This window comes from Ranitomeya imitator, chromosome 6, assembly GCF_032444005.1.
Source record: "Ranitomeya imitator isolate aRanImi1 chromosome 6, aRanImi1.pri, whole genome shotgun sequence".
Taxonomy (NCBI): Eukaryota; Metazoa; Chordata; class Amphibia; order Anura; family Dendrobatidae; genus Ranitomeya; species Ranitomeya imitator.
In genome coordinates this window covers 299,896,934-299,917,868 of record NC_091287.1, presented here as the reverse complement: position 1 = coordinate 299,917,868, position 20,935 = coordinate 299,896,934, and the positions used below count along the sequence as shown (strand labels likewise).

General features: G+C 44.7%; 1 protein-coding gene across 1 annotated transcript in view; it reads right to left on the bottom strand.

Moving 5' to 3' along the window:
* The window catches only part of TXNDC5 (thioredoxin domain containing 5), a 31,267-nt gene extending 13,641 nt beyond the window's left edge, over positions 1–17,626 (bottom strand). Inside the window, exons 1-4 of the mRNA XM_069730683.1 lie at positions 17,388–17,626; positions 10,087–10,236; positions 7,681–7,789; positions 23–119 (exon numbers count right to left, since the gene is read on the bottom strand). Of these exons, the coding sequence (XP_069586784.1) occupies positions 23–119; positions 7,681–7,789; positions 10,087–10,236; positions 17,388–17,563 (532 nt within the window). The 5' untranslated portion in view covers positions 17,564–17,626. The remainder of the gene's footprint in view (positions 1–22; positions 120–7,680; positions 7,790–10,086; positions 10,237–17,387) is intronic.
* Between the last annotated feature and the right edge of the window lie 3,309 nt (positions 17,627–20,935).

Sequence of the window (20,935 nt, the reverse complement as noted above, 5' to 3'; positions counted from 1 at the left end):
ATGCACAGAAATAATAAGGTACCTTGAGATATGTGATCCTTGAAATTTGATGAGGCAAGCTCGTATAGACCCTGTTTAGCTTCTGGAGCTTTGGGAGCTTCCTGTTCAGCTTTTGGTTCCTTTAAAAAAAGAATATAATAAATTTCACCTCCTAAGCATGAAGCCATCTTATGTTTAATTGCTTTTGTTTCTTAATTTTTGCGTTACAAAACCTGTAACCGTTTTATTTTTATGTTGTACTTCAAAGGAGACCGTGATTTATACTAAACAGCGCAATACTGTGGTATTGCAGTATTCAGTGATAGTGGTCAAAGAAACACAGGTTAAAGTCCCCCTAGGAGACTAAACTTCACAATGAATGCCGCAAATACAAAAACGGCAATTATTTATTTTTTATTTTCACAATTTCATCCCACTTTTGGATCCTTTTTCCACTTTCTTTGCACAATACAGTAATATGAATGGTGTCACTCAAAACTACAACTAATCCTACAAAAAAACAACCCTTCAGACAGGCTATATTGATTAAAGGGAACCTGTCACCCCGTTTTTTCAGATTGAGCTATAAATACTGTTAAATAGGGCCTGCGCTGTGCGTTACTATAGTGTATGTAGTGTACCCTGATTCCCCATGTATGCTGAGAAATACATTACCAAAGTCGCCGTTTTCGCCTGTCAATCAGGCTGGTCTGGTCAGGTGGGCGTGTTCACAGCGCTCTTTTCTTCTCCAGCTTTCCGTTGGTGGCGTAGTGGTGTGCGCATGTCCAAGGTCCGAATTCCCTGCGCCCACGTGAAGACACAGCGCGCGATCTGCGCTGTAATCCCTTGCATCGGTGGGGGCGGCCATCTTCCTGGGGCCGCGCGTGCGCAGATGGAGTGCTCTGCTGCACGGGGCTTCAGGAAAATGGCCGCGGGATGCCGCGCGTGCGCATTAGAGATCGCGGCGGCCATTTTCCCAAAGCCGAGTTTGCATCGCGAAAACGGCGACTTTGGTAATGTATTTCTCAGCATACATGGGGAATCAGGGTACACTACATACACTATAGTAACGCACAGCACAGGCCCTATTTAACAGTACTTATAGCTCAATCTGAAAAAACGGGGTGACAGGTTCCCTTTAAATCTTGGAAAAACGGGAGCAAGAAGGGGAGGAGAGGAAAAAAATTGAAGTGCAAAACCTAAAAATCATCCACTCCCGAAGGGTTTAAATGTAGATGTATTAGTCCTTCAGTTCTGTACAAAATACAGCAGTAATCATAAATTTTGGTTACGGTAATAATTCTAATTTAAGATTAAGGGTAGCACGATATTGGTGACAGGTTCTCTTTAAAAATAGAACGTTTCCATGAAACCAGAGCCAAATCACACCCCAGAGAAGCACACAATGGATGTGTGTTATATTGTTATTTATTTCCCTTTTTTGTTTGTCTTTTTGTTTAGGAAGGTGTTGTGATGGCAAGGTTGTGATTAGTGATGAGCGAATATACTCGTTGCTCGGGTATTCCTTAGAGCTAGATCTAACGTGATAGATGCTGAGAAATAACTGGGTGGATCGCCATAAAATCTGCAAATATCTGAGGTTTAAAAAGGAGTAAAAAAAAACAAAGTGATGAAGGTGTACAATAGACAGCAGAGCAAGACTCAATCCCAAACAAAATAACACAAGACAGCAAATGTAAAATGGATTACAAAGCAATCTGGCAACAGCTCTTAAGAACCAAGCCACTTTGTAGGTTAATGACAGGGTCTCTTTATTTTATTTTTTTTAAATCTGACCAGTGTCACTTTATGGGCTCATTCCCACATGCTTTGCAATTGGGCAAGTGCAATCTGATTTTAAATTTTTTTTTTTTTTTTTTAAATATCGGATTTCACACTCACCCCAATGTTTCTTTTACCACAAAAATTTTGTTTTAGCCCCAGATTTTACATTTTCACACTGGGAAATGAGTAAATATGGCATCAAAATTTGTCCAACAATTACTGAAGGTGGAAATACCCCATATGTGGCTGTACAGTACTGCTTAGCCATACAGAAAACACGGGAGGGACAGAGCGCCATTTGCCTCTTGAAGTGCAGATTTTCCTATAATAATTTCCAGACTGCATATACAGAGCCCCTATCCATCTAAATCTCCAAGTGGCACGATTCAGACGAAACCCCAAAGGGATCCATTCACTATAATAAGGCAGCAGGCAGTGTCCTTTTTAAAAGTGCAAAAAGCTGTGGCCGACTGCACTTTTATGTAATCCTAGAAAGACAACAAGACACTGCTGGATCACAGGCCAGAAAGCGTCCACAGTGCCTCAATCTGCCTCATTGTAGGGAATGTATTTCAGAGATTTACACAGAAACCCCGATGTAAGAGCTCAGCGCAAGGTAAATGTGAGCTGAGCCTTACTGTGATCTCTGGAAGGCAGAATGAAAAAAATAATAATTGCGCAAATTTCCAATACCCGTAGCGTCTCCATTTTTCTGATCTGGGGTCGGGTGAGGGCTTATTTTTTGCGTGCCGAGCTCACATTTTTAATGATACCATTTTGGTGCAGATATCTTCTTTTGATCACCCATTATTATAGTGCTTTGTAAAAAGCACTATATTGTTATTGCATTTGCGACCCAAAAAAAAACGTAATTCTGGGGTTTCAAAATTTTTTCGCTACGCCATTTAGCGATCAGGTTAGTCCTTTTTTTTTTTTATTGATAGATTGGGTGATTTTGAACGCAGCGATACCAAATATGTGTAGGTTTTAATTTTTTTTATTGTTTTATTTTGAATGGGGCGAAAGGGGGGGTGATTTAAACTTTTACATACTGTATTTGTTATTTTTTTTCATAATTTTTTTACATTTTTTTTTTTATACTTTTGCCATGCTTCAATAGCCTCCATGGGAGGCTAGAAGCTGGCATAGCCTGATCGGCCCTGCTACATAGGAGCGATGCTCAGATCGCTCCTATGTAATAGATTTACTGCATTGCTAGGAGTGCCGACCACAGGGTGGCGCTCACAGCAAGCCGGCATCAACAACCATGGAGGTCTGCAATAGACCTCTGGTTGTCATGCCGACGCATCGCTGACCCCTGATCACGTGACGGGGGTCAGCGATGCGCTCGCTTCCGGCCCGAAGAGCTATTTAAATGCCGCTGTCAGTGTTTGACAGTGATATTTAACTAGTTAATAGCAGCGGGTGGATAGCTATTGCGGCACATCAGCTGTACAAAACAGCTGACATGTCCAGACTTTGATGCGGGCTCACCGCCGGAGCCCACATCAAAGCGGGGGTTCTGACCTCGGATGTACTATCCCATCCGAGGTCAGAAACGGGTTAAACGGGGGACAGATGGCAGCACTCCGGACTTAGTATGGAGAGTGCTAATCGTTTTGACGTCCAGTCCTTACAGCCATCCTTGGACCATGTGAGTAAACTGGAGTAAGAGTCTGTTGGCTTGGCACAAGATCCAAATAGCTACAGAGGCCTTCTTCATATATTGTCTTTTTAGGACAAAGACGCCTAGACTGTCCACCTCCGCGTCCAAAAGAAAGACTAACAGATGTGCCATATGCAATGCCAGGTTCCCAGAGAGCTACAATAACCTCTATGAAGGATGAATATCCAAATTACTTAAGGAAGAGCAAACCTCACTACTGACCAGTATTAAGACATTGACTAGGGAGGAGGTACAGAGTACAGTTTCCGCTCTAATGCCATCCCAATTCCCCCATCCTAAGAGACTCAGATGGGACATGGACCCAAGTTCAGAGGAAGGCAAAGTGTCTGACTATTCTGATCCGGACTCTGGAGAAGGCGAGGGTTCCTCAGTAGTGCTTCCGGAAGAACGTAAAATATACTTGTTTTCCTCTGAAAACATGGACGTGCTCCTACAAGCTGTTAGGGGCACCATGAAAATTGAGGATTCCACTGAATCACTGACAGTACAGGATGAAATGTTCGGGGGTTTAAGAACCCGTAGGAACAGGATCTTTCCAGTTAATAATCATAACCGCAATGATACTGGAAGAGTGGGAGGACGTGGGGAAAAAGCTAGTGGTCCCAAGGGATTTTAAGTTCCGCCTCCCTTTTGATCCAGAAGAGACCAAGGTATGGGAGACAGTACCAAAAATTGACATACCAGTAGCAAGGGTCTCTAAGAAAACAGCTATTCCCTTCGAGGACTCCTCTGGCTTTAAGGATCCGATGGACAAAAGATCGGAGGACCTCCTTAAGAAGGCCTGGGAATTGTCTGCAGCCATTATGAAAATAAACATAGAAGCCACCTCGGTAGCCATGTCAATGAGTCTATGGGTGGATGAGCTAGAGAGTCATATTAAAAACAAAACTCCCAAAGAAGAAATCCTTAAATCGCCACCCTTGCTGAAAATGGAAACCGATTTCATGGCAGACACTTCAGCAGAGTCAGTCCGGTGTGCAGCAAGAAATAATGCGTTATCAAACGCAGCAAGGTGAGCTTTTTGGCTAAAATCATGGACGGGGATACCCAGTCAAAAAATAAGTTACGCTCGATACCCTTCTCCGGCCTACACGTGTTCGGACCAGTCCTGGATGAGTTGCTTGAAAAAGCATCTGATAAAAAAAAAAGGCTTCCTCGACGGAAAACCAAAGAGGATGCCGACCTTTCTCGCTCTCGTCTCAGGCAGGACTATAGGGGTAAGGGGAAGTCGGGCAGGTGGAGCTACCCCAAGGGTGGCAAAGCTAGAAGCTCCTTTCAGGACAAAGGACCAAGACCCAACAGACAATGACGCCAGAGGTCATTGTCATACTTTTCCAGCAGTATGACTAAAAACTTTTGTTTTTTTTTTTTTTTTTTTTTTTTTACAGCGTTCACTGAATTACCGGTAGTTCACTAATTTTTGTTACAGACGCGGCGATACCAAGTGTGTACTTTTTTTGTTTGCTTTTTTATCATATTTTAAAACAATGTTTGTGTTTTTTTTTTCATTTTTTAACTTCGTTCCTCTATGGGACTTGCACTTTCTCACTTTGTTCGCTGGTATAAAGCATTGTAATGCTTTATACCTAACAGAAGCTTCTTAGATCATGCTCTGAGCATAGTCTAAGAGGCTTTCCGTAGCTTGGTGACCCGTGGGTCGCCATGACGACCTTAGATCACCATGGCAACAATCCCATGAAGGGAAAGGGGGGCTCGTCCCTCTCTTCTAAATGCTGCAATCACTCTCAATAGTAGCATTTAGGGGGTTAAGCAGCCAGAGGCGGTGCTGGCACCGGCCCCGACTAACGGCAGAAGCTCAGGTACTAGCAGCACCAGGCTCCTGCTGCGATTGGGCTGGAGGTGCGGATATTTCAGCATCTCCTGAGCAATCATGCTGTGATAGGTCAGTTAGATAGAGGGCTGAAATCGGTCAGTCCGAGTACGGGGATTGATGACATGGGTCCCCGCACCTCTTCCCGTGCCTCTCAATTATCAGTGACAGCTGTCAGCACGGAACGGTCACGTGTTTGCACGCACTGAAAGTTTAGATGCATGATGGACATAGCACATCATGGTGCGGGAACTGACACCTGCTCATGACATGCTATGTCCGTCCACATACAGTATATATTTTTTCCTCTGTATGTACAGTTCTTTTATGATGATCTGAACACCTGAGCTTTTCCTACCACTATTAATCCATACACCAGCTGAAATTGGGCCTAACCTTTCCTCAATTTAAACTAAAGCCTTTTAAGCCAATGCTATCTCCCTACATCATTAATAGTGCATGCCAGAACCCATACCTGCCATTTTGAATATCCCTTGCCATTACCTATAGTATTTATTAGCCACCGCCCCATGCCAACTGGCCTTTCCAGTTTCACAGAGAACACTTTATTTAAAAAATAAAATCAACAAAAGTTCTCACAAGAAGCTCAAGATTTTCCTGTTAAGGCCTGTCAACGTCCTTTAATCCTGCCTAACCAGTCTTGTATAAATTATTATTACTTTAAATAAGGTGGTTGATGCTCTGCATACCAAAAAAAAAAAAAAATTTTTTTTAGATATGTGTGTGTGTGTGTGTGTGTGTGTGTGTGTGTGTGTGTGTGTGTGTGTGTGTGTGTGTGTGTGTGTGTGTGTGTATATATATATATATATATATATATATATATATATACATATATATATATATATATATATATATATATATATATATATATATATATATATATATATATATATATATATATATATATATATATATATATATATATATATATATATATATATATATATATATATGTTCCTAACAGGGATGACGTTTTGGGGAGAAAACTGGGCAAATGCCCAGGGCCACCACTCCCCCAGAAGCCCCAAGTCAGTGGCGTGCTGCTATTCACGGCAGATCACACAGCTCATATGGGGTCCGTGATTCGGGGGAGCCCGATGCCAGCGCCGTGAACCCCCAGCCAGTATAGCACATTCAATTGTATCGGCATCGAGGATGCCGATTCAGTTGAAAGCAATGATGGAGGAGGGAAGCCGCCCGCTCCCTCATCATTCTTTCACAGCGTCAGACGCATCAGCCAGAAGGAGCGATGATGTCACTTCATTGCACCATGCTGTGACGGGCAGTGGAGCTGCTGAGGAGGCGCTCTGCGGAGACCGGAGCAGAGGGGGAACAGGTAGAGGAAAGTATGTGTTTATTGTTTTAAATCAGTGGAGTACAATGTGGTGACCATAATATCATACGGGGGACTAAGGGGAGTGCGTTATGCCATATGGGGGACTATGGGGAGTGCATTATAGTATATGGAGGACTATAGGGAGTACACTATACTATATGGAGGATTATGGAGCCCATTATACTATATAAGAGGCAATGTGGGGCCCTTTATAGTACATGGTAAGCTGTGTGGGGACCATTATAATATTTGGAAGGCTATGTGGAAGCCATTACAGAGTTTGGAGGGCTATGTGGAGGGCATTACAATAGTTGAAGGGCTATATGGAGGCCATTATACTATATGGAGGACTATGTGGGGGCAATTATACTGTATGCAAGCAATTATACAGTGTGAAGGTTTGTGTGGGGGTCCATCATACTGTGGAGGACTATGTGGGGTCCATTATACTATGTCTCTGTATGCACGTGCTCCATCCATGCATGCAGTATGCAGGTGCTCTGTGTACATGTATCTGTATGTATTTGCTATGTGTATACTATTCAGTTTGTGTACATGTGTGTGAGTTTAGCATCCACATTTATAAATACCGGTAGCACAGGAGGGACGCCATAGGTGTCGATCAGCAATCGCCCAACGAATGGGCAAAATGCTGCCAACTGTTTATGCCAGAACAAAAGTCATTGTTCTCAGCAACACATCACCAGGTGTAAACTGCAGGTGTGCTGCTGATAACATGATATGGTTTGAGGACAAATTGATCTATTAGTGCTCATTCTGTCCCCATCATTCTTCCTCAGCCAGAGTACACAAGCACCGAACGACCTCAATATTGTTGATCATGCTCGTTTAACGGCCTGAACTCAACTCATGTAATTGCGTGGTAAATGTTTCTATGTGATTGTGCAATATGTGAGCATCTTGGGCCCCGCTTTCAACTTTTGCCTAGGGCCCCACTTTATCTAAAGCCAGCCCTGCTTCCTAACAGGTACCACATAAGAGATGTGATAACTTTAAACTCATCAGGAAGGATGTACTCACTTCTTCTTGCTCCTCACTTAAAGTCTGGAGCATCCAGTTCTCCAGGGTCTGGAAATCTCTTGCACCCTGGTACTTCACAGCTTCTTGGCCTGGTTTAAAGAGTTTTAGACTGGGGAGAACAATGAGAGGAAGCATTACTAGTCACTGCAAGGTAATTAACTACATAGTAAACACAGGGAAGTAGATGGTAGGAAACTAGAATAGCTAGCAAAGTAACATAGTAACATAGTTAGTAAGGCCGAAAAAAGACATTTGTCCATCCAGTTCAGCCTATATTCCATCATAATAAATACCCAGATCTACGTCCTTCTACAGAACCTAATAATTGTATGATACAATATTGTTCTGCTCCAGGAAGACATCCAGGCCTCTCTTGAACCCCTCGACTGAGTTCGCCATCACCACCTCCTCAGGCAAGCAATTCCAGATTCTCACTGCCCTAACAGTAAAGAATCCTCTTCTATGTTGGTGGAAAAACCTTCTCTCCTCCAGACGCAAAGAATGCCCCCTTGTGCCCGTCACCTTCCTTGGTATAAACAGATTCTCAGCGAGATATTTGTATTGTCCCCTTATATACTTATACATGGTTATTAGATCGCCCCTCAGTCGTCTTTTTTCTAGACTAAATAATCCTAATTTCGCTAATCTATCTGGGTATTGTAGTTCTCCCATCCCCTTTATTAATTTTGTTGCCCTCCTTTGTACTCTCTCTAGTTCCATTATATCCTTCCTGAGCACCGGTGCCCAAAACTGGACACAGTACTCCATGTGCGGTCTAACTAGGGATTTGTACAGAGGCAGTATAATGCTCTCATCATGTGTATCCAGACCTCTTTTAATGCACCCCATGATCCTGTTTGCCTTGGCAGCTGCTGCCTGGCACTGGCTGCTCCAGGTAAGTTTATCATTAACTAGGATCCCCAAGTCCTTCTCCCTGTCAGATTTACCCAGTGGTTTCCCGTTCAGTGTGTAATGGTGATATTGATTCCCTCTTCCCATGTGTATAACCTTACATTTATCATTGCTAAACCTCATCTGCCACCTTTCAGCCCAAGTTTCCAACTTATCCAGATCCATCTGTAGCAGAATACTATCTTCTCTTGTATTAACTGCTTTACATAGTTTTGTATCATCTGCAAATATCGATATTTTACTGTGTAAACCTTCTACCAGATCATTAATGAATATGTTGAAGAGAACAGGTCCCAATACTGACCCCTGCGGTACCCCACTGGTCACAGCGACCCAGTTAGAGACTATACCATTTATAACCACCCTCTGCTTTCTATCACTAAGCCAGTTACTAACCCATTTACACACATTTTCCCCCAGTCCAAGCATTCTCATTTTGTGTACCAACCTCTTGTGCGGCACGGTATCAAACGCTTTGGAAAAATCGAGATATACCACGTCCAATGACTCACCGTGGTCCAGTCTATAGCTTACCTCTTCATAAAAACTGATTAGATTGGTTTGACAGGAGCGATTTCTCATAAACCCATGCTGATATGGAGTTAAACAGTTATTCTCATTGAGATAATCCAGAATAACATCCCTCAGAAACCCTTCAAATATTTTACCAACAATAGAGGTTAGACTTACTGGCCTATAATTTCCAGGTTCACTTTTAGAGCCCTTTTTGAATATTGGCACCACATTTGCTATGCGCCAATCCTGCGGAACAGACCCTGTCTCTATAGAGTCCCTAAAAATAAGAAATAATGGTTTATCTATTACATTACTTAGTTCTCTTAGTACTCGTGGGTGTATGCCATCCGGACCCGGAGATTTATCTATTTTAATCTTATTTAGCCGGTTTCGCACCTCTTCTTGGGTTAGATTGGTGACCCTTAATATAGGGTTTTCATTGTTTCTTGGGATTTCACCTAGCATTTCATTTTCCACCGTGAATACCGTGGAGAAGAAGGTGTTTAATATGTTAGCTTTTTCCTCGTCATCTACAACCATTCTTTCCTCACTATTTTTTAAGGGGCCTACATTTTCAGTTTTTATTCTTTTACTATTGATATAGTTGAAGAACAGTTTGGGATTAGTTTTACTCTCCTTAGCAATGTGCTTCTCTGTTTCCTTTTTGGCAGCTTTAATTAGTTTTGTAATAATCTTTGCTTCTGGGAAGGACACAATGGGGCCAGTACTGTACTTATTGTTTCACAAACCCCTTACAACACTCTTGGAGTGAGAGGAAACCCCTGCAAGGTTTAGGAGCAAGGATGAAAAAGACCCCACACAGTGAATGAAGCAACATCACCAGATCTCACATTAAAGTTTTGGGTGCAGTTTTAACTGTAAAAATTATAGGAGTTGCAACTAATCCAGATCTTTACAATGTGTGAATTGGCCTTTCTAAAGACTTGTAAGAGAAAAAAAAAAAAAAAAAAAACTTACGTGGGATAGCCACGAACACCGTTATCTGAGCAGATTTTGTTATCCACAGTACAATCCACCTTGGCAACATAAACCGGAGTCTTTTCCAAATTGTTGTACTTATCTCCCAGTTCATTCCAGGTTGACTGGAGACGCTGGCAGTGACCACACCTGAAATCACACATGACATCTTATGATTAGACACAGGTATATTTGTAGGTTTCAGATTTCTGGACAGGGGTTGTACGTTTCATATGACCACTGCAAATACTAAGCTCTTTCTTTCACATTTGCAGCTATTAAAATGTTGGACAGGCCTCTTTAAAATGATATATATGATTACAATCCTGGCAAAGCGTCTACAGTAAGTGTTAATTTATAAAGGTCCCAATATGTAGAAAACTGTGATAGAGGGGGATGACTGTCTCTAGTTAACTTCAGGGAGCACCAGGGCAACAATGCAAATCTCCAAAGTCAATACATTTATTTCCTTACAAGGGATTGCCCCATAAACACATGGGATAGATGATGAGAGTCAGGAAACTGATATTGAGAATCAGGGTCCCAAAATCCTATGTGTGAAGAGAGAATTGGTGGGCATGTGCGACCACTGCTCCATTCACACTGTCTAGACCTTAGAGGAGTTATCATCCACTAATGGAACAGTCGTTGTGCCTGTGTTCCAAGGTCTCATTTACATTAGAGACTAATGTCACACACACCGATCTAGCGATGACAGCGGGAGATCCAGCGATGAAAGAAAGTTCTAAACGATCTGCTACGACGTACGATTCTCAGCAGGATCCCTGATCGCTGCTGCGTGTCAGACACAGCGATATCGTAACGATATCGCTGGAACGTCACGAATCGTACTGTCGTAGCGATCGAAATGTTATAGTGTGACGGTACCCTAAGGTCCACAATCTTGAAATCACAGGTGGTCTCAGTAGCCAGACTTCAAGCAATTATCCATATATCATGCATCCCTTGGATAAGTTAAAAATATATATGGCACAACCCCTTTAAAAGGTGTCTCAAGATAGATTCTAGAATTACAGTCGCGGTCAACCAGTCCATTATAAATCTACGGCTACGTTCATACTTTGAGTATTTGGTCAGTACTTCACATCAGTAAGCCAAAATCAGGAGAGGAACAATCAGAGGAAAAGTATAACAGAAACATGTCACCACTTCTGTATTATCCACTCCTGGTTTTGGCTTACTAAGGCCGGCTTCACACTCAGCGTATGAAAATACGGTCCGTATATTACGGCCGTAATACGCTGAAATGTCCCGAAAATAGTGGTCCGTAGCTCCTCCGTAGGCAGGGTGTGTCAGCGTTTTTTGCGCATGGCATCCTCCGTATGTAATCCGTATGGCATCCGTACTGCGTGGTTTTCTCGCAGGCTAGCAAAACCAACATACCGCTATAGAAGTGATCCATGTGTCCCAAAAAGAAAAAAATATATATATATACTGTCTATATATATATATATATGTCAGTAGACACATATATGTATATATATTAATATTTTTTCCAGCGCTATACAGCTTGAAAGCCGGTAATTCAATTACCGGCTTTTTCCTTCTCCTTCCTAAAACCCGACATGATTTGAGACATGGTTTACATACAGTAAACCATGTCTTCTCTCCATTTTTTTTGCAGATTCCACACTACTAATGTCAGTAGAGTGTATCTGCAAAATTTGGCCGTTCTAGCTCTTAAAATAAAGGGTTAAATGGCGGAAAAAATTGGCGTGGGCTCCCGCGCAATTTTCTCCGCCAGAGTAGTAAAGCCAGTGACTGAGGGCAGATATTAATAGCCTGGAGAGGGTCCATGGTTATTGGCCCCCCCTGGCTAAAAATATCTGCCCCCAGCCACCCCAGAAAAGGCACATCTGTAAGATGCGCCTATTCTGGCACTTGGCCACTCTCTTCCCATTCCCGTGTAGCGGTGGGATATGGGGTAATGAAGGGTTAATGCCACCTTGCTATTGTAAGGTGACATTAAGCCTAATTAATAATGGAGAGGCGTCAATTATGACACCTATCCATTATTAATCCAATTGTAGTTAAGGGTTAAATAAAACACAAACATTATTTAAAATTATTTTAATGAAATAAAAACAATGGTTGTTTGAGTATTTTATTCTACGCCTAATCCAGTCACTGAAGACCCTCGTTCTGTGAAAGAAAAAACATAATAAACCAACAATATACTTACCCTCCGCAGATCTGTAACGTCCAACGATGTAAATCCTTCTGAAGGGGTTAAAACATTTTGCAGCAAGGAGCTTTGCTAATGCAATGCTACTCCTCGCTGCAAAACCCCGGGGAATGAGTCTAAATATAGATCAATGAGCTATATTTAGCTTCATTTGCGGTGAGGCGCCCTCTGCTGGATGTTCATAGATCGTGGGAACTTTACTAGAAAGCCTGGGAGCTTTCTAGGTAATTTCCCACGATCTATGAACATCCAGCAGAGGGCGCCTCACCGCAAATGAAGCTAAATATAGCTCATTGATCTATATTTAGACTCATTCCCCGGGGTTTTGCAGCGAGGAGTTGCATTGCATTAGCAAAGCTCCTTGCTGCAAAATGTTTTAACCCCTTCAGAAGGATTTACATCGTTGGACGTTACAGATCTGCGGAGGGTAAGTATATTGTTGGTTTATTATGTTTTTTCTTTCACAGAACGAGGGTCTTCAGTGACTGGATTGGGCGTAGAATAAAATACTCAAACAACCATTGTTTTTATTTCATTAAAATAATTTTAAATAATGTGTTTGTGTTTTATTTAACCCTTAACTACAATTGGATTAATAATGGATAGGTGTCATAATTGACGCCTCTCCATTATTAATTAGGCTTAATGTCACCTTACAATAGCAAGGTGGCATTAACCCTTCATTACCCCATATCCCACCGCTACACGGGAATGGGAAGAGAGTGGCCAAGTGCCAGAATAGGCGCATCTTACAGATGTGCCTTTTCTGGGGTGGCTGGGGGCAGATATTTTTAGCCAGGGGGGGGGCCAATAACCATGGACCCTCTCCAGGCTATTAATATCTGCCCTCAGTCACTGGCTTTACTACTCTGGCGGAGAAAATTGCGCGGGAGCCCACGCCAATTTTTTCCACCATTTAACCCTTTATTTTAAGAGCTAGAACGGCCAAATTTTGCAGATACACTCTACTGACATTAGTAGTGTGGAATCTGCAAAAAAAATGGAGAGAAGACATGGTTTACTGTATGTAAACCATGTCTCAAATCATGTCGGGTTTTAGGAAGAAGGAAAAAGCCGGTAATTGAATTACCGGCTTTCAAGCTGTATAGCGCTGGAAAAAATATTAATATATATACATATATGTGTCTCACTGACATATATATATATATATATACCTATTCTATGTGTACACATTTATTCTACCTATTCTACTGTAAGCTGTCAGTGTGATTTTACTGTACACCGCACTGAATTGCCGGCTTTTCTCTCTAACAGCGCTGCGTATTTCTCGCAAGTCACACTGCTTGTCCGTGTGTAATCCGTATTTTTCACGCTTCCATAGACTTTCATTGGCGTATTTCTTGCGCAGTACGGTGACAAACGCAGCATGCTGCGATTTTGTACGGCCGTAGAAAGCCGTATAATACTGATCAGTAAAATACGGCAGATAGGAGCAGGGGCATAGAGAATAATTGTGCCGTATTTTTTGCGAGTTTTACGGACGTAGTTTCTGCGCTCTTACGTCCGTAAAACTCGCAAGTGTGAAGCCGGCCTAATACTGATGGAAAATACTGAACGTGTCCTTAGCATGAGACCCAGCTCGTGTAATTGGGATATGGCGAAGTACAGTTTTCACACTGGGGTATAGAACAGAGACAGAAATGATGGAGCCACCATCATCTGTTTGGGTGTAGACAGACGGCCACACAACTCATGTGAGGACCGCATTGCGCTGCACGGACTGGCCATCTGCTCTCCTGACCTGAGTCAATGTCATCTGTTAGGGCGCAGACAGATGGATGTATAAGGCTGGTTTCATATTTGTGTATGAAGCAATGTGGTGCGATCCTCTCACGAGTTATACAGCCCTTTGTCTGCACCCGATCCGCTCACAAGTTAGGCTGGTTTCACATTTGCGTTGGGCAGAGCTGTGGAGGGCTGCGTACTTTTTCCGAGAAGCCCCGCCCACTGCTGCACCTCTTCCATTCAGCTCTGCCTACGTCTACATGCGTCCTGCGTACCTATCTTTAACATTGGGTATGCAGGTCATGCGACGCATGGGTTGTTTTGACGCTGCGCCGAACGCAACATGTTGCATTTTGTTGCAGTTGACGCAGCGACAAAATGATGCATCCGCATGGCCTGCGTACCCAATGTTAAAGATAGGTACGCAGGACGCATGTAGACGTAGGCAGAGCTGAATGGAAGAGGTGCGGCAGTGGGCGGGGCTTCATGGAAGAAGTACGCAGCCCTCCACAGCTCTGCCCAACGCAAATGCGAAACCAGTCTAACTTGTGAGAGGATCGCACCGCACTGCACGGACTGGCCATCTGCTCTCCTGACCTGAGCCAATATCATGTTAGGGTGCAGACAGAGGGCTGTATAACTCGTGAGAGGATCGCACCACACTGCACGGACTGGCCGTCTGCCCTCCTGACCTGAGTGTGATGTATTTCTATACAGCTGTCACGCTCAGGTCAAGAGAGAAAACCGCCAGTCTGAGAATTGCGATGAGATCCTCGCACAGGAAATATGGCCATCTGTCTGCGCCCTTAGGGCTTGTTTCCACATGCGAGAAACACGTCCGTGTCTCGCATGTGGAAACGAAGTTCTGGCGCCGGCACTCCGGAGTGGAGCGTGCGGCTGCATGTGTTCCTATGCGGCCGCACGCTCTGCTCCACAGTGCCGGCGCCAGAGCTTCGTTTCCACATGCGAGACACGGACGTGTTCCTCGCAAGTGAAAACAAGCCCTTAGGATTATTTTCTCACCCCACTGACTAAGGCTAAATTGACGCAGTGTTTTCTTGCTGTAGGACAGCTGCAAAAGTATTCACTAGCCATCTAACTTGACAGAGAAGCCCGTCTAGCTGGCAAAGGCAACATCGGTATAAATGTTTTCAGCTATATGAAGAGCGGAGCGGACTGTGTCATTGCATAGGGGCGTCCTGCATGCCACCTTACAGCACTATAGTGGCTGGCATGTGTCCAGGGTTTAGATCAGGAAATTCTGATTGTCTGGGGCAATCAGCGTGCAGTGATGATCATTAGGATCACTCAGATTTCTATCCGAGCAAACAGGATAATGCAGCCAGGCTCGGACTGGCCCACCGGAGAACCGTGTGTGGCCATTATACAGTATGGAGCACTGTGTGGCCATTATACAGTATAGAGCACTGTGTGGCCATTATACAGTATGGAGCATCATGTGTGGCCGTTATACAGTATGGAGCATCATGTGTGGCCATTATACAGTATTGAGCATCATGTGGGATCATTCTACAGTATGGAGCACTGTGTGGCCATTATACATTATGGAGCATCATGTGTGGCCATTATACACTATGGAGCATCATGTGTGGCCATTATACAGTATTGAGCATCATGTGTGGCCGTTATACAGTATGGAGAACTGTGTGTGGCCATTATACAGTATGGAGCATCATGTGTGGTGGCCGTTATACAGTATGGAGCATCATGTGTGGTGGCCGTTATACAGTATGGAGCATCATGTGTGGTGGCCGTTATACAGTATTGAGCATCATGTGTGGTGGCCATTGTACAGTATGGAGCATCATGTGTGGTGGCCATTGTACAGTATGGAGCATCATGTGTGGTGGCCATTGTACAGTATTGAGCATCATGTGTGGCTATTATGTGTGGCCATATTTTTTTTGTTTATAATTATTGTATATGAAACAGTGTGATCAGCAGTGCTAAATGGCTGTGGTTGGGACGTGGATATGGGTGTGACTAGTTGTGTGGTCAGAGACGTGGCCTAAAATTTGCCGCGGCGCACTACGCGCGCCGCAAACTTTATACCTCCTTCCCTTCTTCAAAAGTTGGGAGGTATGGTACCACATTTGCCAGATCACGGCAAGTGCCGCAAATCCCATGGGGAAAGAATGAGGCTGAATGCAGTGCTACTGTAAGTGATCCGTTACACAGCAGATGCAGAAAAACTGCTCGATCCGCTGCAAATGGCGACTTTCACATCAGCGATTCTTGCCAAAGTCACTGCCGATAGTGTCATACTCACCAAAAGGGAAGGCAGAGCTAAAAGTGCCTAGGGCAGCAGAAACTCTAAATACGGCCCTGGGGGGCTACATTATATTCTGTGGGGGGACTGCATTATACTCAGGGTACATCATTATATTATGGGGGCTACAGTATACTCTATGGGGGGCTGCATTATATTCTGTGGCGGAACTGCATTCTCTCAGGGGACTACATTATATTCTGTGGTGGGTTGCATTATACTATATGAGGGGGGCTGCATTATACCCTATGGGGGTGCTACATTATATTCTATGGTGGGGACTGTGTCATACCTGAGGGGGCTACATCATATTCTGTGAGGGGGCTACCCCAACCCTTGCTACATTATTAAGACATGAACTACCTTATATTATACCCGGATATTAGCGCTTTTTACCGCACAATTGGTGGTCTTGTATCTATTTCTATGTAGCTACATGGTGGGCCCCAAGAATGATTTTCTCTGGTGGGCCCAAGGTGCTCCAGTCCGACGCTGAATGCAGCTATTACTCGGACCTATAGAACAGGACAGGGCTGCCGGTAATAAGAACACGAGTGACACGGAGGATTACTGCACCTACATGGAAGGAAACAGCAGCTTGTGCTTTATGTACAGAAAACAATATAAAGGCTCGTAGACCCGTACACAGAGCGGTGAGTGCACCTAGGACGAGGCCTCGGCCCCCACACAACCCTCATCCCAGGGACAAGCACAACCCCCGGGCAGCAGCACGTAACCGACTGCCACGTCAGCAGCCCCACACCCAGTGCGCGGCCGGACCGCAGGATACACAGCCCAACGGGAAGGCCGCAGCGAACTACAAGGCCAGTGTGACAGAGACTGTGTACTTATAAGCACAACAGATAGAAAGGGTTAAAAGTGCGGCCACGGCTTGGAGCTGGGACAGGAGCCACAATCACTGTGTACTGACAGATAAGAAATGCCAACAGAAGATTAGCAGAAACTGAACCGGCAGGATAGGCACGGTGCCAGACCGGGGGTCCTGAGGAGAGGGGTCCGTGCCCCGGCCAGGCTGCAGGCCATTACAGCAGGTATTACCAGGGAGCGAAGAACATCATGAAGTGCGGCGCCTGGCTGACAGCATGGCTGAACATCTCGGCGGAGTAGAGGTGCTTGTTGTGCGGGTCCTCGTCGTCCTCCTCCTGCTCCCCCATCTCCCCGGACACGCTGACCAGCAGCGCCCAGAGCAGCACCACGAACCGGCGTCGTATCATCTTTCCGGGAGGGAGACAGCAGCGTGCGGCCTGGTCCTGGACAAGGGGAGGAGGAGGAGAGGAGGCCGGGAAGGAGGAGGACTGGAGGCCGGGAAGGAGGGCTTATTATCCGGGGAGGAGGCGGCCAGGTATTACCACAGCCCGGCCCTCACTTCTCCATTCTCTCCCCAATGTCTTCACCTCATGAAGTGTGAGGCAATGCGGCTGTTGTCTCACACGGGAAGTTCTTTCTCCATCCATTGTCGTCCTGTCATTTCCACAGCTCCTCCAACTGTCCTCCATGTATATGGAGGTTTCTGCTGGTAGTCATGGCGTCTGTGTGGTAAATTCGGTTCACAATACATCCATCATATAGTCTGACCAGTTTAATTTGATACGTGACCCCTTCAGTGTGGGCAAGTACACAAACACCACACATCGAAGAGCGAAGACATTGGCTTAAGGCCGGGGTCACACTAGCAGTATTTGGTCAGTATTTTACCTCAGTATTTGTTTCAAAAGAATTTATTGGGTTTTCCAAACTTTGAACTGGGGAGGGTAGATCAGGGAAAGGGGAAGGGAGGGATATGAGTGTAGGGAAAATACCCCTATAAAAATAGGGGAGACATCCCGTCACACAATACAGTAAAAATATACAAAGTTGAAGTGGCATTAAGATAGAGCATCATAGTAGGTTTGTAGAGTAATATAGTGGCCGATATTTTACATACAAGAAACAAATATATGAAAGTCACACCTAAGCTTGTTAGATAACTCTGACGATGTGTTGCAGCTCCAAATATACAACCTAAAAACATAAAGGGTTAGTTAAGAAAAGCATAGACATAATAAAGGCATTAGCTCTGAAGCTGTTCAGTGATGGCATATTATAAACGTAAATATAGATGTCTCAAAAGCTGTCCAGTAGAGATGAAGATTATGTGAAGGCCTGTCAGGTCCCGGACATCATCAGATGACCTAAGGACTCTGTGGGCAAAATGTTCGGTTCAAATACAGGCTGTGACGTGGACTAAACGTAAAGAAATGAGATGTCCCTCAAAGTTCTCAATTTGGTTTGGGTATGGACGCAGGGCCAGGAGGAGATCTAGGAGGACCAATTCCCGCGCAATCTAGGAAGTCCGCCGCCCCGTCTGGAGAAGTGAAGGTGCGCCACTTTGCCGCAAAAAAGAATCTTAGGCTGGAGAACTGATGCCAAATGTACTGAATTCCAGCCTGCTGTAGTTTATAGGTGACGTGTTGGAATGATTTTCGTTTTTGTAGAGTATCCCTACACAAGTCCCTGTAGGACAGGTGGCTGTATGGGGAAGAGAGAAATTTTGATTTCCTTGCGACATCGAGCAATGAGTCTCTTAACCAGTTGGGATAGAATGAGACAATTACGTCTGCAGCTAGATTTGACGAGAGAGACGGTGGTCTGGGTATCCTGAATATTTTCGCAACTAAGTTATTCCCTTTCGTATCAGGGAGCAAGTAGGATATCATAGATGAGACATAGTCTCCCAGTTGAGATTTTCCCACTGATTCTGGGATTCCTCGGATTTTCAGGTTGTTCTTTCTTTTAAAGTTTTCAAAATCTGATAAGTTATTCTGAAATATGTCTATATCCTTCTTTAGATTGGTCATAGGATCTGGTTGTATAGGTACACCTCCTGTATTATGGGAAGACTTCAACTCGTGACGTTCCCTAGAGGCGTCAAGCTTTTTCAGGGAGAGGGGAGGTTTGACAGAGGACACTTTAAGGTTTGAGGTTGGAACCGCATTCATTTGTGAAAAAATGTCTTTTAATAGTTTTTTGAAGATTTTCTCAGATGCTCTGGTTCCCGCTATGTCCATAGATGTTAGGAGAGCCTTACTTAGATTAACCATGAATTTCACTGAGGGGTAGCCGTCAGAGGCTGAGATTTTGTCTATCAAGGCGTAATTAGGAACCTCATAGCAAGACTGTTCGTGCTCCATGTCGCTATTATCTGAGGACCTTGACATGTCGTCTGAGCCGCTTAAATCCTCAGTGTCGTTAGACCCCTCTGAGTACCCGTCTGAGTCTGATAAGCCCTCATTGTCAAAGTCATCAGAGGAACCATTGTAGTCAAAGTCAGAGGAAGCTGAAGATTCCACAAAGTTGTCTGAGTGTGCATATTTCTCTTCTAATGGTGACATAGGAGGGTCAGGGGTTAACTGAGAACAGTCAGTATTGGGCTGATCTTTAGATAACCCTCCAGTAAGGATTTCAAGTTGTGCGTTGAGCGAGTCAATAAATGACTGAGGCAGCTTTGCAGCAAGTTCTGCTATTTCTCTAATTGAAGAGGATTTATTCCTACACAAATTGGATTTGTTTTTTGAGGATACACAGTCATTGGTGGTGCTGAGCTGGATCCCCAGCTCCAGTGATAGAACTTCTTCTTCATTGTGGCTCTGCAGTGGAAGTAAATGGGGATTGTATCTGTGGCTCTGCACCTGTTGTGAATGTAATTCTGCCCCATCCCTAGAGAGACTGTCCCAGTCTGATACTATATGTTTGTTACCGCTTTCCTTATTCATTAGTAACTTCCCCTCTCTGATCTGGGGGGATGTGCGGTGTCTAGGGTATTCTCCCTCAGAGTGAAGTGCTGCAGGCGAGCCTCGCCGCTGCACTTTGACTTCTTCTACCTCCGCCGCCGCTCCCGATGCCCGACGCCGCCTGTCCCCCTCGCCTCCAGGTACGAACTCCTGTGCTTCGTACCTTAACAAGCTGCGGTGCGCCGGGGGGATCACTCCGCGGCTGGGCTGCTGTGCTGACGCGATGTCCTCCATCGGCTCTCTCTGCGGCGCCATATCTTGCTGTGCCTGTGTGAATCCTCGGCGCTCCTTCCTGCCTTCCCCGTCCGACATCCTTGTCCTGACAGGCGAGGGGATTCTCGTCGGTGGCGCCGCTCCACTGCTTGAGGTATCCCTCCGCCGCGTCGCTCCGTTGTGGATCTCCGCAGTTTCTCTGCCTCTTACCGGCTCCTCTGCAGTCAGCGCCGGGGTTGAGGCAGGGGCAGGGGTCTTCTGTGCAGGGGTCTGGGTGGCCACCAGTGACTTTTGGGGCCGCATAGCCGCCGATCTTCGGCCAGAAGCACCACTGCTCTGGTACACGGAACTTCTTTCTTCCTCCTTAGAGGGAAGCTTACTGCCGCCATTGCTGTGTTTCTCCCGGGGACTTCTCAGCCCTAATGAGGGAGATTTCGTCGGTGTGCCAGCGATTCCACAAGTTCCTCTTGGTCCTGGCATGTTTATATAGGTTAAGGAGATGAATAGTCCACTTTATAGTAAGCTAAATTAGTAGCAAACAAGGGAATAGCAGGAGCTTCAGACAAGCACGTCTGCTCCTGTCCTTGGCAAACCACGCCCCTT